We start from the raw sequence: 19,101 nt of genomic DNA on the forward strand, positions 1-19,101 counted from the left end.
AAGGGATTAATATAAAATACTTCTACTTTGGTAAATCAACTAGGGGAAAAATGGGAAGTTATCATAAAGTAAATTAGAATAGTGGTTCTTACACTTTTTAGAGCTTTGGACCACTTTGAAAAATCTGTTGAAAGCTTTAGATATTCTAGATAAGTGTACATTTCCGCAAATTTTGGTGTATAATTTTGGCAACTAACAACAACCTCTGCTATAAATACTACAAAGGAAAATGCCCTTGGTCCCGAGAAATTAATTTGAAATAGCTTTATATTTCTGCAGACAGTATACCACTTTCTTTAACCACTAAAAACAAATGAAAGGGGGTTTGTATGGACCTGAATTAGGTTCATCTAACAAACTAAAGCACCCTATGACATTTCGTTCCCATTGTGTCAGAATGAAGTCCAAATTCATTGCTTGGCAAATAAGACCATTCATATTCTCATTCTTGCTTATCTCCCCACCGTTATATTCTTTAAGTCTTGCATATACATCTTTTTCTCTAGCCATGTAAAACCATGCAATTTTCGGGGGGGGAGGAAAAAAAAAGCTGTTTTATGACTTCATAGTGTTGTTCCCTCTATCATAAAACATCTTTTTTTTTTTTTGCCACCTATTCCTTGATTAGTTAAACTACTACACATGCTTTAAAACCCAGCTCATATTTTACTTCTTGTGTGAAGCCTTCCCTGACAGACTCAAGGTGGGCAAAGGGTGATTCTTTGTAGGCCCTTTATCTATCAAAGCACTTATCCCTGGATTTTATAATTGTCTGTTTGATGATCTGTTTCCTCCACCAGAGACCTGGAGGGCTTGGCCTGTGGGAGTATCTTTGATGTATCCCCAGAATGTGGTTAATGACTGACATATAGTTAGTTCTCAAGACATGTTTACTAAATGAATAAGTAAATGAGTGAATGATTTTCTATTGGACCACAGGACAGTTGCTTTACCAACCCTGTGCTTCAGTTCAATACCCCTTTCTAAAAAAGTGGGGCAAGGAATATGAGAAGAATCAGTTCTTGCAGAGATACAGTAAAATCCTCCAACAACGAGCAAAATAAAAGAGCAAAGTATTTATTTATTTATAATCTTATTCACAACAGACTTAACACTCAAGGAGAAAAGCATTTGCTGTTGTTTCCTGCATGGCAAGAGGCCTGCCGAAATGGATACTATTTTCTAAAATATTTCAAAGTGTGAAGTGCATGAAGAGGCTTCCCATCATTTTGAGATTAATTATGTTCTAATCCGGGTATTTAAAAAACAACAACAGAGAAACTCAGGCTGTTTTTCAATTCTGTCTGCATCTTCTCCTGGCTAAGTGCTGGGAATATTAAAACATATTTCAAATGCTTGCCAGATTTTTTTTTTTTTTTTTTTTTAATCAAAGAGCCCATTACATTTAAAAGTGCGATGTCTGGGGAAAAGGTCACCCTCAGTTTCTGGAAGCTGAACTTAAGATGTCAAAATAGGCCTCATACCAGCCTTATTTTGATGGCAGTTGGTGGATTGGTCACAGGATTTGGAAGGACACCCATGTAGATGCTGCCTGTTCAGTTTACTGGGGCAGGTGGCAAGCCCTTCACCAAGTAATGGCAAGCTAACTAGGACAGGAACCAACCCACACTCTAGGCTTCCTCTGCCTCAGCTCTGTGCCTGGAGAGAGCCTTGAAATCAAAATCAGTCTGACATAGAGGGCTTGGGTAGGAACCAAAAACTCAGAGGGGAGGACCCCACCCAGCATCAGAGAATAGCAGGCCAAGGATCTGTGAAGACTTTGCCTGAGCCCCATTTATCCAGGTGCATACCATATGTTCAGTTTTGCTTTGAGACATCTTGGGAACTTCAGGCTCCACTGGAGTGGCAGCAACTTCCTTTTCATTCTTTCCTGAGTAAGAGAGAAAAAAATGGAATGGTTTAGTACGGTCTTTTCTTATACATCCAGGCAAAGAAAACATTGAGACTCTGCTATATGGTTGGCATTGTGTTAGGTGATGAGGACACACTGCTGAAGAAGAAAGACATGGTTCCTGCCCTAACTGAGCCCACATAGTAGAGGCTGAGGTTAAATAATTAAACCCAGTTCCGTCGAGTCGATTCTGACTCATAGCGACCCTATAGGACAGAGTAGAACTTAATTACGAAACATTATTATTTACAAACTACCATAAATAACATATGCTCTCTGAAAATGAGGATGGTGAGACTTTGGCTCACTTACTTTAGACACATCATCAGAAAAGACCAATCCCTAGAAAAGGATATAATATTTGGTAAAGTAGAAGTTCAGTGAGATGAGGGAAACCCTCAGTGAGATGGATTACACAATAGCCACAACAACGGATTCAAACCTACAATGACCATGAAGATGGCACAGAACCATGCAACATTTTGTTCTGTTATACATAAGGTCACCATGAGTAAGAGCCAAGTTGATGGCAATGAACAACCACACCAAACATAAATACTACAAAGGAAAAATATGGGGAAATATGAAAGTATTTAAACCTTTTGTGTGGCAGGGGTGGGAGTGGTAGCCGATCAGGGATGGCTTCTTGAATGAATGCGGTGGCACCTAAACTGGTGACCTGAGGATGAATAGGAGTTTCTCCAGGCAAAGGTGGTGGTGGTGGGTGGGTGTGGAGAGGAGAGTTGCAGAGAAGCAGAGATAGCGGCCGATAGAAAGGCCCTGAAATCAGGGGGGCTTCCCATTGTCCTGCCTCTTAACAGAGAAGCAAGCACTTCTGCCCCTCTCTCCATGCAGGCAGGCACAACCCCTTGCTTCTTCTTTCCTTGCTCCTTTCAATGGTCTGAGATGCTGGAGGAAAAGAGGTATGAGCAGCATTCCCAAACCAGGGAATTCTGTTACCCAGGTGCTACCTGCAGCAGGCCACTGCCTCTGTGAACCTACCACAACCACTAGTTTCCATGGGATTGGTTCCGATTCATGGTGACCCCATGTGGGTCAGAGTAGGACTGTTCCTAATAGGGTTTTCAAAGGATTAGTTTTTGGATGTAGATTGCCGGGTCCTTCTTCTGAGGCACCACTGGAGGGACTCAAACCTCAAACCTTTTGGTAAGTAGTGAAGTACATTAACTGTTTGTACCACCCAGTAACTGCCTCTGTGAATAAAAGAGGTCTTCATAGCATGCAGGAAAAAGACATGGAGACCTTCTGGGGAAATCCGCTAAGACTTATTGCTGGTCTCTGCTTTCATCATTCCACACTTTTCATCAGACTTGGCTCCTTATTTATTTTACAAATCCTCATAACAACCACACAGCACAGATTGCTGGGAGTCTCAGCTAAATATTCAGTGAATACTTCAAATATGCAATTATAATATGTATTATTTCTGAATTTGGTCTCACTATTTTCAATGAACATGGTTCAATCAATAATTTTAAACAAAAGATATAAGGGTATCTACAAGATATAGGTAGGGTAACACAGTAGTTGGGAGTACAGGCTCTGAAGCCAGATGTTTTGGGTTTGATGTCTCATCTTGGCTCCTTTCCTTATTAGCTGCATGACCTTGGGAAGTTAAGTGCCCTCTCTGTGCCTCAGTTTCCTTACCTGTAAAATGGAGAAAATCACACCTCTAGGTTGTTGTGAGGGCTAAATAAGTTAGAAAATGCAGAGCAAGTACCTGGAACACAGCAAACGCTTAGTATATGTTATCTAATAGTATTATCTGTGTAAGCATGTTCATGTAAGTACATTCACATCAGATTAAAAAGCCTCTTGCTAGATGACTTTTAACATGGCACCTATGAATCTTTATGAATTTTCTCCCTCAGTTTCTTGAGAGATAAAGCAGTGTGATTTCATAATCTTCTCTGAAGCCACAGCACCCAGCACAGAGTAAGTGCCCAGTGTATGCTGGTTGAAGAACTGAATGATGTGTGCCCTCATTTGGAGTTTGATAAATAAAGGCACTGCCTATGAAAAAAAAAAAAAAATTTTTTTTTTTTTTAATGAAAGTTGCTCTCCCAGTTCCCTTTCAGGCCCTTGGAGAGGAAGGACTTCTCTCTGCATTTTTTTTTTTTCTTTAATCTTCCCATGCCTACCACAGATGCTACACGGGATAAACCATAATAGATGCTCATGATTGTTATGATGGCAGCCAGTTCCAGTAGCCCCCTTGAAGGCTGAGCTCATTGAATCAGCTGGAATCTAAGTTGTCATGGGAACGGATTATCACCGAGTAGCACTGATCCCTACTTATTTAACCCAGTATGTTAAAAAAATTTTTTTTTTTGTTGTTTATTGTAGGCGAAAAAAGACTCAAATTACTCAGAGCCAAAGCGTTGGAGAGCTAAAGGGATTCTAGAAGCAGTGGTTGGCAGAAGGGCAAGAAGATGAACTTTGGTGCCAGACAGACCTGAAAGTTAATCTTGACTCTTCCCTTTACCTGCTGCAAGCTTTCAGACCTTAGTTTTGTCATTTGTGAAAAGGGGATGATACCAGCGATTCACAGTAATGTTGTGGGGATAAAATAAAATTGCCTACATAACGTAATACACAGAGAAGATGCTCAGTACAAAGTCTTATTATCTGTTGTTGTGTTATTACTATTACATGATATTAAGCAACTCTACCTTCCCCCACAGGAGTGGACTGACATTAATTACGATGTGCCAGGCATGTTGCTGGGCACTGTTCACATGCCTTATCCCTTTTAGAATAAGATCTAGAACCTAGACCTTGTCCCAGCCCAGTTCCTCTTTACTGTCTGAACTTCAAAAAGCTCCATTAGGAGAAAAGGCACGCTAGTCCACCTGGTCTCTTTTAAACTTCCCTTTCTCCTTCCTAATACCTATAAACATATAAATGGTAATTGTTTGCACATGTAAAAATTGTTTGAAAACCCCAACTCAGGCAGAGCTAATTTTTTTTTTCTTTCTAACGTAGCAGGAAGGATAAATAATAACCATCTGTCTAGTCTGCCAGTTGAAGATGTGTACTGGAGGAAATAAGCCAACCTGGCTTCTAGAGTTTTCCAGGTGTTGGAAGGGCCAGGTTTTATAGGGCTTCCAGTGGACATTGATGGTGACACAGCCAGCCCTCTCCTTCACTCCGGCTAATGACTTGAAATCAGTGGTCTTCAGTGCTGGTTGCACATTAGACCCACCTGGGGAGCTTTAAAAATTACCATCACTCAGGCCTCACACCAGACCAATTAAATCAGAATCTCCAGGGGTAGAAACCCAGCCAGTACTTTTAAACAATTCCCTAGGTAATTTTAAAGTGAAGCCAGAGTACAGAAAAGCTGATTTAAATAAAAGCTTCTGGCCTTCTGGGGCCGACTGAATGAAGCTTTTGTGAGAAGGGAATGAATATCTGTTAACTATCTATTATTATATGCTAGACATTTTCTGCATGTTTTGTCCTTAATCTAAGAAATAACCCTGTGAGGCAGAAATGACCTGTTTTTGACAGAAGAGGAAACTGAGGCAACAAGAGGTTCAGTTACTTGCTTAAGACAACAAAAGCTGCGGCAGCTTTGGCATTCTAACTCAGTAAGGAATTGATTTTTGTTAGTTGTGGTCAGGCCGATTCTGAATCATGGCAACCCCACGTGCGCCGGCTAGAGCTGCTCCACAGAGCTTTCAAGGCTGTGACATTTCAGAAGCAGATCGCCAGGCCTGTTTTCTGAGGGACCTCTGTGTTCAAACCACCAACCTTTTGGCCAGTAGTTAAGTGCTTATCCCTTGTGTCATCCAGGGATGCCTCAGCTAGGAACGGTCCCAAGCAAATTCCAATAGTATTCTCAGGTGTGAAGCACTCTTTCATTCATTAATTTAGCAAACATTTGTTATTGTTGTTCTGTGCCATCGAGTTGATTTTAACTCATAGTGACCCTGTAGAACAGAGTAAAACTACCCCATACGATTTCCAAGGAGCGGCTGGTGGATTCAAGCTGCTGACCTTTTGGTTAGCAGCCTGAGCTCTTAACCACTGTGCCACTAGGGGTCCCAATGTTTGTTCAGTGCCAACTATATTTAGGTTCATTGTTGTTTTAATCTGCATTTCCCCGATGACAAATGGAGTTTAGCATTCTTGCAAATATTTATTATAAGACATCTTTTGCTCTTATTTTGTTTAGAATTTCTGGATTTATGTTCTTTAGAGAGAATGGCCTATAATATCTTGTAACTATGTTGTTCATGTCTCCTATATCCTAACTCATTTTCTGATCCCTGAGTGGCACATACAGTAAAGCACTTACCTACTAACCAAAAGATTTACAGTTCAAATCTACCCAGAGGTGCCTCAGAAGAAAGGCCTGGCCTATGAAGTACAGTTCTACTCTGAAACACATGGGGTCACCACCATGAGTCGTTATCAACTCAACCACAACTGTTTTCTTTTTTTTTTGCTGTTACTGTTGTTCTATCAGTTACTTAGTAAGGAACACTAATCTCCCAGCAAGGTTCAGGATTTGGTTCTGCCAGTTTTGCGTTATATATGTTGAGGTTATGTTATCAGGTGATGCAAATTTAGAACTGCTATGATTTTCTGGAGAATTGACTCTTTTTTATCATTATTCTTTTTTACCTTTAATAATGCTCCTTAAAATCTACTTGATCTGATGGCAATATACTTATACCAGCTTTCTGTTGGTTAGTTGTTTGCATGGTATACATTTTTACTCCTTTTGCTTTCAACTTGTTGGCATCCTTACATTTAAAGTGTACCTTTGTCAGCAACATAAATATGGCTTTTGTTTTCCTATCCTTTCTAGCAACTGCTGTTGTTGTTAGGTGCTGTCCTGTTGGTTCTGACTCGTAGCGACCCTGCGTACCACAGAACAAAACACCGCCCAGTCCTGTGCCATCCTTACAATCATTGTTGCCTGAGCCCATCTTTGTAGCCACTGTGTCGATCCACTTCATTGAGGGTCTTCCTCTTTTTCCCTGATCCTCTACCTTACCAAGCAAGATGTCCTTCTCCAGGGACTGATCCCTCCTGATAACATGTCCAAAGTATGTGAGACGTAGTCTCGCCATCCTTGCTTCTAAGAACCATTCTGGCTGTACTTCTTCCAAGACAGGTTTTTCGTTCCTTTTGTAGTCCATGGTATATTCAATATTCTTCACCAATACCGTAATTCAAAGGCATCAATTCTTCTTTGGTCTTCCTTATTCATCGTCCAGCTTTTGCATGCATGCAAGGTGACTGAAAACACCATAGCTTGGGCCAGGTGCACCTTAGTTTTCAAGGTGATATCCTTGTTCCTCAACACTCCAAAGAGGTCTTTTGCAGCTCCCTCGCCCAATGCAATATGTCATTTGATCTCTTGACTGCTGCTTTCCATGGGTGTTGATTGTGGATTCAAGTAAAATGAAATCCTTGACTTCAATCTTTTCTCCATTTATTACGATGTTGCTTATTGGTCCAGTTGTGAAGATTTTTGTTCTGTTTATGTTGAGGTGTAATCCATACTGAAGACTGCAGCCTTTAATCTTCATTAGTAAGTACTTCAAGTCTCTTCAGTTTCATCAAGCAAGGCTGTGCCATCTGCATAATGCAGGTTGTTAATGAGTCTTCCTCCAGCCCTGATGCCCTGTTCTTCTTCATATAGTCCAGTTTCTCGGATTATTTCCTCAGCATACAGACTAAAGAAGTATGGTCAAAGGATTCAACTCTGACACGCACCTTTCCTGACCTTCAACCACGCAGTATCCCCGTGTTCTGTTTGAACAACTGCCTCTTGATCTATGTACAGGTTCCTCAGGAGCACAATTAAGTGTTCTGGAATTCCCATTCTTTGCAATGTTATCCATAATTTGTTATGATCCACACAGTCGAATGCCTTTGCATAGTCAATACAACACAGGTAAACATCCTTCTGGTATTCTCTGCTTTCAACCAGGATCCATCTGACATCAGCAATGATATCCCTTGTTCCACAGCTTCTTCTGAATCTGGCTTGAATTTCTGGCAGTTCCCTGTCGATGTACTGCTGCAGCTGCTTTTGAATGATCTTCAGCAAAATTTTACTGATATTAATGATGTTGTTCAATAATTTCCACGTTTGATTGAATCACCTTTCTTTGGAATAGTCATATATATGGATCTTTTCTGCTCAGTTGGCCGGATAGCTGTCTTCCAAATTCTTTGGCATAGACTTCAAGCGCTGCATGCATTTGTTAAAACATCTCAGTTGTTATTCTGTCAATTCCTGGAGCCTCGTTTTTGGCCAATGCCTTCAGCACAGCTTGGACTTCATCCTTCAATACCATCAGTTCCTGATCATATGCTACCTCCTGAAATGGTTGAACGTCGACCAATTCTTTTTGGTATAGCAATTAGTTTTTTTTTTAATTAGATCATTTTCTATTTTATGTTACTAATGTAACATTTTATGTAACATTTTCTATTTAATGTAACTTTTGATATAGTTGGATCATCTTACTATTTTTCTCTTTATCCCCCTTATTCTATTTTACTCTTTTTCCCCTACTTTCTGGACTTCTTTTGGATGAATAAGATATTTTTTAAATTCCATTTCCTTTCCTCTATTGCCTTGTTAGTTACACATTCTTTTAATATTCTTTTAGGATTAACCTAGAAATAAAGCCAAGCATCTTGGACTCATTAGAGTTTAATACAATTTAGTACCTTTAACACTTTCTGAAAAAAGCAGGGTCTTTAAAAAAAAAAAAAATTTTTTTTTTTTTTTAGAATACTTGAATGCTATTCACCCTTCCAGTTTTTTAAAAAAATTATCTGCGTTTTAATTCCATTTACATTTTAAATCCTGTCATGCACTGTAATATTATTACTATTATTATTTTTTTTTCAGTCAATATACATTCAGATTTACCATTTCCTTGTCTCTTTACCAAACTCACTGCTGTTGAGTCAATTCTGACTCCTAGCAGCCCTGCAGGACAGAGTACAACTGCCCCCATAGAATTTCCAGGGCTGTATTTTTTTTATATCTTTACAGAAGCAGACTGCCACATCTTTCTCCTGTGAAGCAGCTGATGGGTTCCAACCACCAACCTTGCAAGTGCTTAATCACTGTACTGCCAGGGCTCCTTCCTTGTCTCTTCAGCCTTTTCTGTATTTCTATGCTTTCATCTAGAATCATTTTCCTTCACTATAAAGAGCTTCCATTTACATACATATATATATATATATTTACTATGGGTCTAATGATAAAAACTTTCAGTTTATTTGTCAAAACGAGTTTATTTTGTGTTAACTTTTGAAGTATACTTGTACTAGGTATAGAATTTGGGGTTGGCAGTTTTTTTTAAGTACTTTAAACATATCATTTCTTTGTTTTCTATTGAAAAGTTAGCCATCAGTCTTACTACTGATCCACTTAAGGTAATGTGCTTTGTTTTCCCCACTGTTGCTTTTAGAATTTTCTTTGACTCTGATTTTCAGCAGTTTTGCCACTTCATGCCTAGGTATGTTTGATTTGTATTTGTCCTTGTGGGAGCTCATAGCAGTTCTTGAATAGGTGGCTTGGTGTCTTTCATCATTTTTATAAACTTCCCAATCATAATTGCTTCACCTCTATTTTTTTTTTGCTCTTATCCTTCTGGGATTTTAGTTGCATGCATGTTGAAAATTGTGACCATTTCCTCTATGTCTCATATACTTCTCTGTATATACCAATCTCTTTTCTCATTCATGCTTCAATCTGGATATTTTCTACTTAATGATCTTCCTGTTCACTAACACACTCTTCAACTTATCCAATCTTCTATTAAACATGTCTAGTGAGTTTTAAAAGTATAGTTATTGTATTTTTCAGTTCTAGAAATTCCATTTGACTCCTTATATAGATTCAAATTCATTGCTGAAATTCTCCATCTTGTCATCCATACAGTTATTTCAAAATCCATGAACTCTTTTGCATCATTCCTGTTTTTTTTTTTTTTTTTTCATGAATGCTAGGCATTGTGTATGAAAAACTCTAGAGAGTTTGTATGATGTTATCTTCCTCCAGAGGGGGTTCCCGCCTTCTGTCTGAATTCCAAATTGCTTAACAGAGCCTTCAGCAATTTTTTTTTGTATTTTATCTAGTCTTCTAATTGTTCTTACCAGGAAGTTTGGTGTGCTATAAGCTAGTCCATTCTTGTCATTAATCGTATTCACAGATAGTTTAAAGCCTTTATCTAATAATCATTGCTGTTGTTAGGTGCCATCAAGTAGGTTCCAACTCATAATGATCCTACTACGTACAACAGAACAAAAGACTGCCTGGTCCTGTGCCATCCTCACAATCATTGTTATGCTTGAGCCCATAGTTGTAGCCACCGTGTCAATCCATTCCATTGAGGGTGTTCCTCTTTTTGCTGACCCTCTACCTTACGAAGCATGATGTCCTTCTCCAGGAACTGGTTCCTCCTGATAACATGTTCAAAAAAAGTGACAGGAAGTCTCTCCATCCTTGCTTCCAAGGAGCATTCCTGCTGTACTTCTTCCAAAACAAATTTGTCTGTTCTTCTGGCAGTCTTTGGTATACTCATTATTCTTTGCCAACACCATAATTCAAAGGCATCAGTTCTTTAGTCTTCCTTATTCAAGGTAGTATATATAAATGCAAATATGTGTCCTTTTACTGTATTTTATGGAAATGACACACGCCCTCTATGTTTGTTTGTCAACTGTGCCCTCCCCCTGTGAAGAATTTTCATAAATGCCATTGTGCCAATTTTTTTTACACGTTGCTGTAAAAAAAATTAATGCAGCATATTTACGAAAATACTTTTCAGAGGGAGGGCGCAGTTGGCAAACAAACACAGAAGGTGAGAGTACTTGCGTAAAAGTACAGTAATCAGGTTATCCTGAAATATTTGAGTACAAAGAGACCCCAGGAATGAGAAAATGTTACAGTTCTACACACACATAATGAGTAGCTTTCTTGAATTTCTGTGTAATGCATCCTCTTCACTTTTATAGTATGTACATATAGGGCTATAGATCAGACAAAATGGCTCACTCAGTGCTGTGCTTAAGAGCATTTAATCATCATAGATCCAGCAATACAGAAATGGGAAGAGATCGAGTCATTCCTTTGTCAGTAATTAGCAGGCTGTCACAATAATAATACAACCACAGCAATGCAACCACCACAACCCTCTTCCTTTGTAGAGCACTATATTGTCTAAAAAAATTGTCAGACTTGAAATCGCCCTATGAGATCAAAAGGGAAGGTTTTTTTTCTCTCTCTCTCTCCCTCCCTGCCTCCCTCTCTCTCTCCCTTTCTTTATTTTTTTCTCATTATTCTTGCCCACTGTACAGATGAGAAAAGTGAGTCAGAGAGAAGTAAAATGTTCCAACATAGGTAGTTATTTAGTTGCAGAAGTGAGACTTCAACCCTTATTTTCAGGTATTTTTCTCCTATACCATATTACCTCATTTATATAAGAGAGTTAGAGAAAATATTTGGTTAAAATATTTATTGTTATCATCTTTTGATGTATTTGTCCTGTCTTTCAACAAGGCTGTGAGTTCTTTAAAGGTATACGTCATGTCATAAAAACTTGAACCCTGAGTTGTTGTTATCCTATTTTCTCCTATCCCCATCCCACCCTTCTATACTTTGTAACACTGGGGCTGGGAATCTACAGCTATGTTTTCCAGATTTTTTTGCCAACTGGCTTCAGGCTAAAGTCTCCCAATGGGAGATACTTGAAAGGATATTAAAATGTGGGGAGAGGGCAGACATACTCTCTTCTTGTTTTTGGATTTTGTGAGCATTTCTCCAACATCTGGGAAGTGCTACTGTGATGTTTTTCAACACTCTTAGCACCAGCCATATGTGAAGCATCAGAGCTCAGGTGAACAGCCACATGACACCCTTTCAGTCATCCCAGCACTGGCCACATGGTGCTCTGTCAGGAATCCAAGCACCAACTACTTCCTTAGAGGTCTGAGCCTCGCCTAGGGGGTCTGCTCCACCTATGTGGTGCTCCCTTTGAGGTTCAAGAACCATGTGGCATCCCTTCAGAAATCCTTTCTACAGTTGCTTGACATCTTCTTGGGGATCTTAGCACCAGCTGGGTAGCAGCACCATGGTCTAGATTCTGAGAATAGTATTCCTTTCCCTATGTCTCCCCGGGCCTAGGTTTGGAAGCTGCATCCTACAGTTAGTAATATCTGGGTTACCTCACTATTCCCTTTTCAGCTTCCTAACACTTCTATAACCAATCCCCTGTAGTAAATCCCCTCTATTTGAAATGCCTAGCAAGGTTTCTGTTTTTCTGCCTGGATACAGACCGATATGGGATTCCGCTCTACCGCTACTCTCTCAGTACCTTGTATTTTGATCCAAAGAGTAATCAGTAAATGGTTGATGGATGTAGTAAATAGAGTAATTGCGATAGCAGATTAATATCAATGCATATTTTTTCACCTGTCATATTTAAAATGTACTAATTACTAAATATTTTGCCCAATTCATTTTTATACTTTCACTTAATAATATGCCTTGGAAATCTTCCTGTAGCAGTCCATCCATGTTATTTTACAGCTGCATAAAACTTTATCAGTTGGGTGTACTGTAATTTAATTAAATGATTTCTGAAGAACACTTTCATTGTTTCCATTAAAAAAAAAAATTACCAGAAAAAAAAATCTGCAATAAACATACTTATATATAAATCTTAGATATTTTATTATTTATTTTTATCATACTTTCCATTGCCATTGAGTTGATTCTAACTCATAGTGACCCTATAGGATAGAGTAGAACTGCCTCATGTGGTCTCCAAGGAGTACCTGGTGGATTCGAGCTGCCGACTTTTTGGTTAGCAGCTGGAGCTCGTACCACTATACCACCAGGGCTTCCTATTGTACTTTAGATGAAGGTTTACAGAACAAACTAGCTTCTTATTAAACTATTAGTACACATATTGTTTTGTTACATTGGTTGCCAAACCCACAACATGTCAACACTCTCCCCGTCTCGACCTTGTGTTCCCTATTACCAGTTTTCTTGTGCCCCTCTTCCCTCGCCTTCTTGTCCTTGCCCTGGGCTATTGTGTCCATTTAGTCTTGCTTTGTTTTATGGACCTATCTAATCTTTGGCTGAAGGGTGAACCTCAGGAGTGACTTCATTACCGAGCTGAAAGAAAGGGTGTCTGGGGCTATACTCCCAGGGTTTCTCCAGTCTCTATCAGACCAGTAAGTCTAGTCTTTTTTGGGGAGCAGGGGGAGTTAGAATTTTGTTCTATACTTTTCTCCAGATCTGTCCAGGAGCCTTTATTGTGATTCCTGTCAGAGCAGTCAGTGGTGGTAGCTAGGCACCATCTAGTTGTGCCGGACTCAGTCTGGTGGAGGCTGCAGTACTTGCGGTCCATCAGTCATTCGGACAAATCTTTCCCTTGTGCCTTTGGTTTTCTTCATTCTCACTTGCTCCAGATGGGGTGAGAGCAGAGAAGTATCTTAGATGGCCACTAACAAGCTTTTAAGACCGCAGGCGCTACTCACCAAAGTAGAATGTAAAACATTTTCTTTACGAACTGCGTTATGCCGGTTGAACCAGATGTTCCCTGAGACTGTGGTCCCCACGGCCCTCGGCCCAGAAATTCGGTCCCTCAGGGAGTTTGGGTGTTTCTATGGAGCTTTTATGACCTTGGCTTGTACAAGTTGTGCTGGATTTCCCAGTTATTGTTTACTGTCTTACACTTCACCAAAATTACTACTTATCTGTTGTCTATTTAGTGTTTTTCCATTCCTACTCCTTCCCTCCCTCCTAACCATCAAAGGTTTTTTCTTTTTCTGTGTAAAGTTTTTCATGAGTTTTCATAGTAGTGGTGTCATACAGTATTTGTCCTTTTGTGATTGACTTATTTCAGTCAGCATAATGTCCTCCAGATTCATCCATGTCATGAGATGCTTCACAGATTCATCATTCCATTGTGTATACGAACCATAGTTGTTTATCCATTCATCTGTTGATGGGCATCTAGGTTGTTTCCATCTTTTTGCTATTGTGAACAATGCTGCAGTGAACATGGGTGTGCATATGTCTATTCGTGTGATGGCTCTTAATTCTGTAGGATATATTCCTAGGAATGGAGTTGCTGGATCGTACAGTATTTCTATTTCTTGCTTTTTAAGGAAGCCACATATCATTTTCCAAAATGGTTGTACCATTTTGCATTCCCACCAGCAGTGCATAAGAGTTCCAATCTCCCCACAGCCTCTACACCATTTATTACTTTCAGTTTTTTTGATTCATGCCAGTAATGGTGGGGTGAGATGGTACCTCATCTTGGTTTTGATCTGCATTTCTCTAATGGCTAGTGATGGAAAGAATTTCCTTTTGTGTCTGTTGGCTGCTTAAATGTGTTCTTTAGTGAAGTGACTGTTTATATCCTTTGCCCGTTTTTTTTTTGTTTTTAAATGGATTATTTGGGTTTTTTTATTTTTTTTGTGTGTGGAAGTGTTGTATTTTCCTACAGATTTTAGACATTAGACCTTTGTCAGATTTGTCACAGCCAAATTTTTTTTTCCCCGTCTGTAAGTTCTCTTTTGGTGAAGTCTTTTGATGAGCATAAGTGTTTAATTTTTAGAAGTCCCAGTTACATAGTTATCTTCTGGAGATTGTGTGTTGTTTGTTATGGTTTGTATCCTGTTAATGCCATGTATTAGTGTTGATCCTATTTTTTTGTTCTATGATCTTTACTATTTTTGGTTTTATATATTTAGGCCTTTGATCAATTTTCAATTAGTTTTTGTGTTTGCTGTGAGGTATGGGTCCTGTTTCTTTTTTTTTGCCAGATGGACATCCAGTTTTGCCAGCACCATTTGTTAAAATGACTCTCTTTTCCCCATTTGATGGGCTTTGGACCCTTGTTGAAGATCACATGACTGAAGGTGGATGGATTTACATCTGGGTTCTCAATTCTGTTCTATTGGTCAATGTATCTGTCACTGTACCAGTACCAGGCTGTTTTGACTACTGTAGCTGCATTGTAGGTTCTGAGGTCAGGTAGTGGGAGGCCTCCCACTTTATTCTTTTTCTTCAATTATGCTTTACTTATCCAGGGCCTCTTCCCTTTCTATATAAAATTAATGATTAGTTTTTCCAACTCTTTAAAGAATGCTGTTGGTATTTGGATCAGGATTTGTAGATTGCTTTGGGTAGTAATAATATTTTCACAATGTTGAGTCTACCTATCAGTTAGCATAGTATGTTTTTCCCTTTATGTAGATCTGTTTTGGTTTCTTGCAGCAGTGTTTTGTAGTTTTATTTGTATAGGTCTTTTACATCCCTGGTTAGATTTATTCCTAAGTATTTTATTTTTTTAGGGGCTGTTACAAATGGTATTGTTTTCCCGATTTCCTTTTCATAGTTCTCTTTGTTGGTTTACTAGAATCCAACTGATTGTTGTATGTTTATCTTGTATCCTCCTACTCTGCTGAAGCTTTCTATTAGTTGCAGTAGTTTTCTCATGGAGCCTTTTGGGTTTTCTATGTATAGTACCTATCATCCACAAATAGGGTCAGTTTTACTTCTTCATTACCAGTTTGGATGCCCTTTATTTCTTTTTCTTACCTTATTGCTCCAGCTAGGACTTTCAGTACAATGTTAAATAGGAGTGGTGGTAAAGGGCATTCTTGTCTTGTTCCTGTTCTCAAGGGGAATGTTTTCAGCCTCTCTCCGTGAAGAATGATGTTTGTTTGCTGTTGGTTTTGAATATATGTCCTTTATTATGTTGAGGAATTTTCCTTCTAGACCTATTTTATTGAGAGTTTTTATCAGGAATGGGTGTTGGACTTTGTCGAATGCCTTTTCTACCTCAATTGAAGTGATCATGTGATTCTTTTATTTTATTTATGTGGTGGATTACAGTGACTGATTTTCTAATGTTGAACCACCCTTGCATACCTGGTGTGAATCCATTTGGTCATGGTGTATTATTTTTTTGATATGGTTTTTAATTCTATTGGCTAGAATTTTGTTGGGAATTTTTGCATCTGTATTCATGAGAGATATTGGTCTGTAATTTTCTTTTTTTGTGGTGTCTTTGCCTGGTTTTGGTATCAGGGTTATGCTGGCTCATAGAATGAATTCAGCAGTATTGCTTCCTTTTCTATGTTCTGAAATAGTTTGAGTAGTACTGGTGTAAGCTCTTCTCTGAATGTTTCTTAGAATTCTCCAGTAAAGCCATCTGGGCCAGGGCTTTTTTTTTCTTTGGTTGGGAGTTTTTTTTTTTTTTCTTTCTTCACCTTTTCAATCTCTTTTCTTAATATGGGTCTGTTCAGATGTTCAACATCATTTTGTGTTAGTTTGGGTAGGTAGCGTGTTTCTAGAAATCTGTCCATTTCTTCTAGGATTTCAAATTTGTTATAGTTTTTCACAATACTCTGATATGACCCTTTTTATTTCAGTTGGGTGTGTTGTAATGTCCCTTATTTCATTTCTTATTTGGGTAATTTGCATCCTCTCGTGTTTTTCTTTTGTCAATTTGGTTGGTGGTTTGTCGATTTTGTTATTGCTTTCAAAGAATCAACTTTTGGTTTTGTTCATTCTTTCTATCGTTTTTCTCTTCTCTCTATTTCATTATTTCAGCTCTGATCTTTATTATTTCCTTTCTTCTGGTGGCTGTGGGCTTCTTTTGCTTTTCTCTTTCTATTTGTTCAAGTTGTGCAGCTAATGTTTTGATTTTGTCTCTTTCTTCTTTTTTGCTGTGTGCATCTGTTGCTATAAATTGACCTCTGAGCACCGCCTTTGCTGTGTTCAAAAGATTTTGGTACGATGTGTTTTCATTCTCATTTGATTCTAGGTATCTTTTGATTCCATCTCTGATTTCTTCTATTCCTCAGTGGTTATTAAGCAGGGTGTTATTCAGTTTCCATGTAATTGATTTTTTTTTCTTGTTCTTCCTGTTGTTAACTTCTACTTTGATGGTGGTGTGGTCAGAGAAGACACTTTGTATTATCTCAATGTTTTGGATTTTGTTGAGGCTTGCTCTGCGGCCTAAGATGTGATCTATTTGGGAGAACGTTCCATGTGCATTGGGAAAGAATGTGTACTTTGCATTTGTTGGGTGTAGTGTTCTATATGTATCTATTAGGTCAAGTTTGCTGACTGTGGCCTTTAGATCTTCTGTATCCCTCTGAGTTTCTTTCTAGGTGTTCTGTCCTTTACCGAGAGGGGTGTGTTGAAGTCTTCTACTATCATTGTGAAATTGTCAATTTCTCTTTCAGTCCTGTTAGAGTTTGTTTTATGTATTTTGGATCCCTGTCACTGTATGCCTAGATATTTATTATGGTTACGTCTTCATGATGGATTGTCCCTTTAATAATTATATAATGCCCTTCCTTGTCTTTTATGGTGAATTTTGTTTTAAAGTCTATTTTATCTGGGATTAGTATTGCCACTTCTGCTATTTTTTAGTAGCTGTTTGCTTGGTGTATTTTTTCCATGCTTTGATTTTTAATAAATTTAGGTCTTTATTTCTAAGGTGTGTCTCTTATAGACAGCATATTGGTGGATCCTGTTTTTTTCTATACATTCTGTCACTCTCTTTATAGGTGCGTTTAGGATATTTATGTTCAATGTAATTATTGATCGGTGTGAGTTTTTTGCTGTCATATTGTAGAACTTTTTTTTTTTTTTTTTTTGGTGCTGACATTTTCTTTGTTCCTCTTACTCTCCTGTGCTGAATTCTTTTTGTTTGTGAATTTTTTTTTTTTTTTTGTAGATATTGTATTTACTGAGAATGTATGTTTTTTTCTTCTTTATTTTGATGAGTAAGTTTGTTAACTTTCTTTGTGGTTATCTTGAAGTTTACTCTTATCTTTCTAAGTTTGAACCAGTCTTTTATTACTTGTTATCACCTTGAGTTCCTCTTCATTTGAAAGTTCTATACCTACACCATTTATTCCTTCTTTTATTGTTCTGACATTGTTGTCATTTACAGATTAACCTCTCTGGTTCCCTGTTGTAAATCTTTTAGTTTTGTTTTCTTCTTGAGAGTTCATTATCTAGGTTGGTATCTGGCTGATGTGGTCTTGAGTCCCAGATTCAGGCTGTTGTCTGATGTTTTTGGTTCTATAACTGAAGTACTCCCCTTAGTAATTTTTTAAATTCAGTTTGGTTTTTACGTATTCCCTTAATTTATGTTTATCTGGAAATGTCCTAATTTCACCATCATATTTGAGTGAGAGTTTTGAAGGATATATTATTCTTGGTTGGCAATTTTTTTTCTTTCAAGGTTTTATACATGTCATCCCATTGCCTTCTTGCCTGCATGTTTCTGCTGAGTAATCAGAGCTTAGTCTTATTGTTTCCCCTCTGTATGTGACTTTGTTTTTTTGAGCTGCTCTCAGGATTCTTTGTTTTTGGTTTTAGCAAGTGTGATTATGATATGCCTTGGTGATTTACTTTTGGGCACTGAGTTTTTTTTGTTTTGTTTTGTTTTGTTTTTTGGTGATTTACTTTTGGGGCCTAGCCTATATGGAGTTTGTTGAGCTTCTTGTATGGTCAGCTTTTCATCTTTTATGATATTAGGGAAATTTTCTGTCAGTGGTTCTTCAATGATCCTCTCTGTGTTTTCCATTTTCTCCTCCTGTCCTGGAACCCCAATCACTCACAAGTTTTTGCTTTTGATTGTATCCCACATAATTCTCAAGGTTTCTTCATTTTTCTTTGTTTTTTCTGATTTTTCCTTGAAAAAAAGTCATATCTGGGAATTTGTCTTCAATTTCTCTTATCCTGTCTTCCATTGTTCCAAACCTGCTCCTCAGCCCTTCTATCACACCGTCCAGTTCTGAAGTCTTGTGTTTATCTTTTGGATTTCTAATTGCTGTTTTTGTATGATTTCTAGTTGTGAGTTTATTTTGACATTTTGTTCCTATATTTTTTTCCCTGAATTCTTCCTTTTTTTTTTTTTTTTTCTGTCTTTTCCATTAGTCTTAAGGGGCTACCACTAGAGAATGAGTCATGACAAAATAAAACTTGGACAATTACATGTTTTTATGTCCCAACTGAGGTCCCTAAGTGGTGGAAATGGTTTGCCCTCGACTGTTAACCGAGAGGTTGGTGGTTCGAACCCACCCAGTGGTACCACAGAAGATAGGCCTGGTGAATCTGTTTCCGTTAAGATCACAGC

The 19,101-nt window shown here is 38.3% G+C and overlaps 1 protein-coding gene across 2 annotated transcripts in view; it reads right to left on the bottom strand.

Annotated features, from left to right (window-relative positions):
* Positions 1–19,101, bottom strand: part of C3H1orf87 (chromosome 3 C1orf87 homolog) — a 97,512-nt gene that overhangs the window by 11,432 nt on the left and 66,979 nt on the right. For both annotated transcript variants that reach the window (XM_049879415.1, XM_049879414.1), the window contains one exon: positions 1,812–1,891. In XM_049879415.1, coding sequence (XP_049735372.1) covers positions 1,812–1,891 — 80 coding nt within the window. The remainder of the gene's footprint in view (positions 1–1,811; positions 1,892–19,101) is intronic.

This window comes from Elephas maximus, chromosome 3 (genome assembly GCF_024166365.1).
Source record: "Elephas maximus indicus isolate mEleMax1 chromosome 3, mEleMax1 primary haplotype, whole genome shotgun sequence".
Classification (NCBI taxonomy): domain Eukaryota; kingdom Metazoa; phylum Chordata; class Mammalia; order Proboscidea; family Elephantidae; genus Elephas; species Elephas maximus.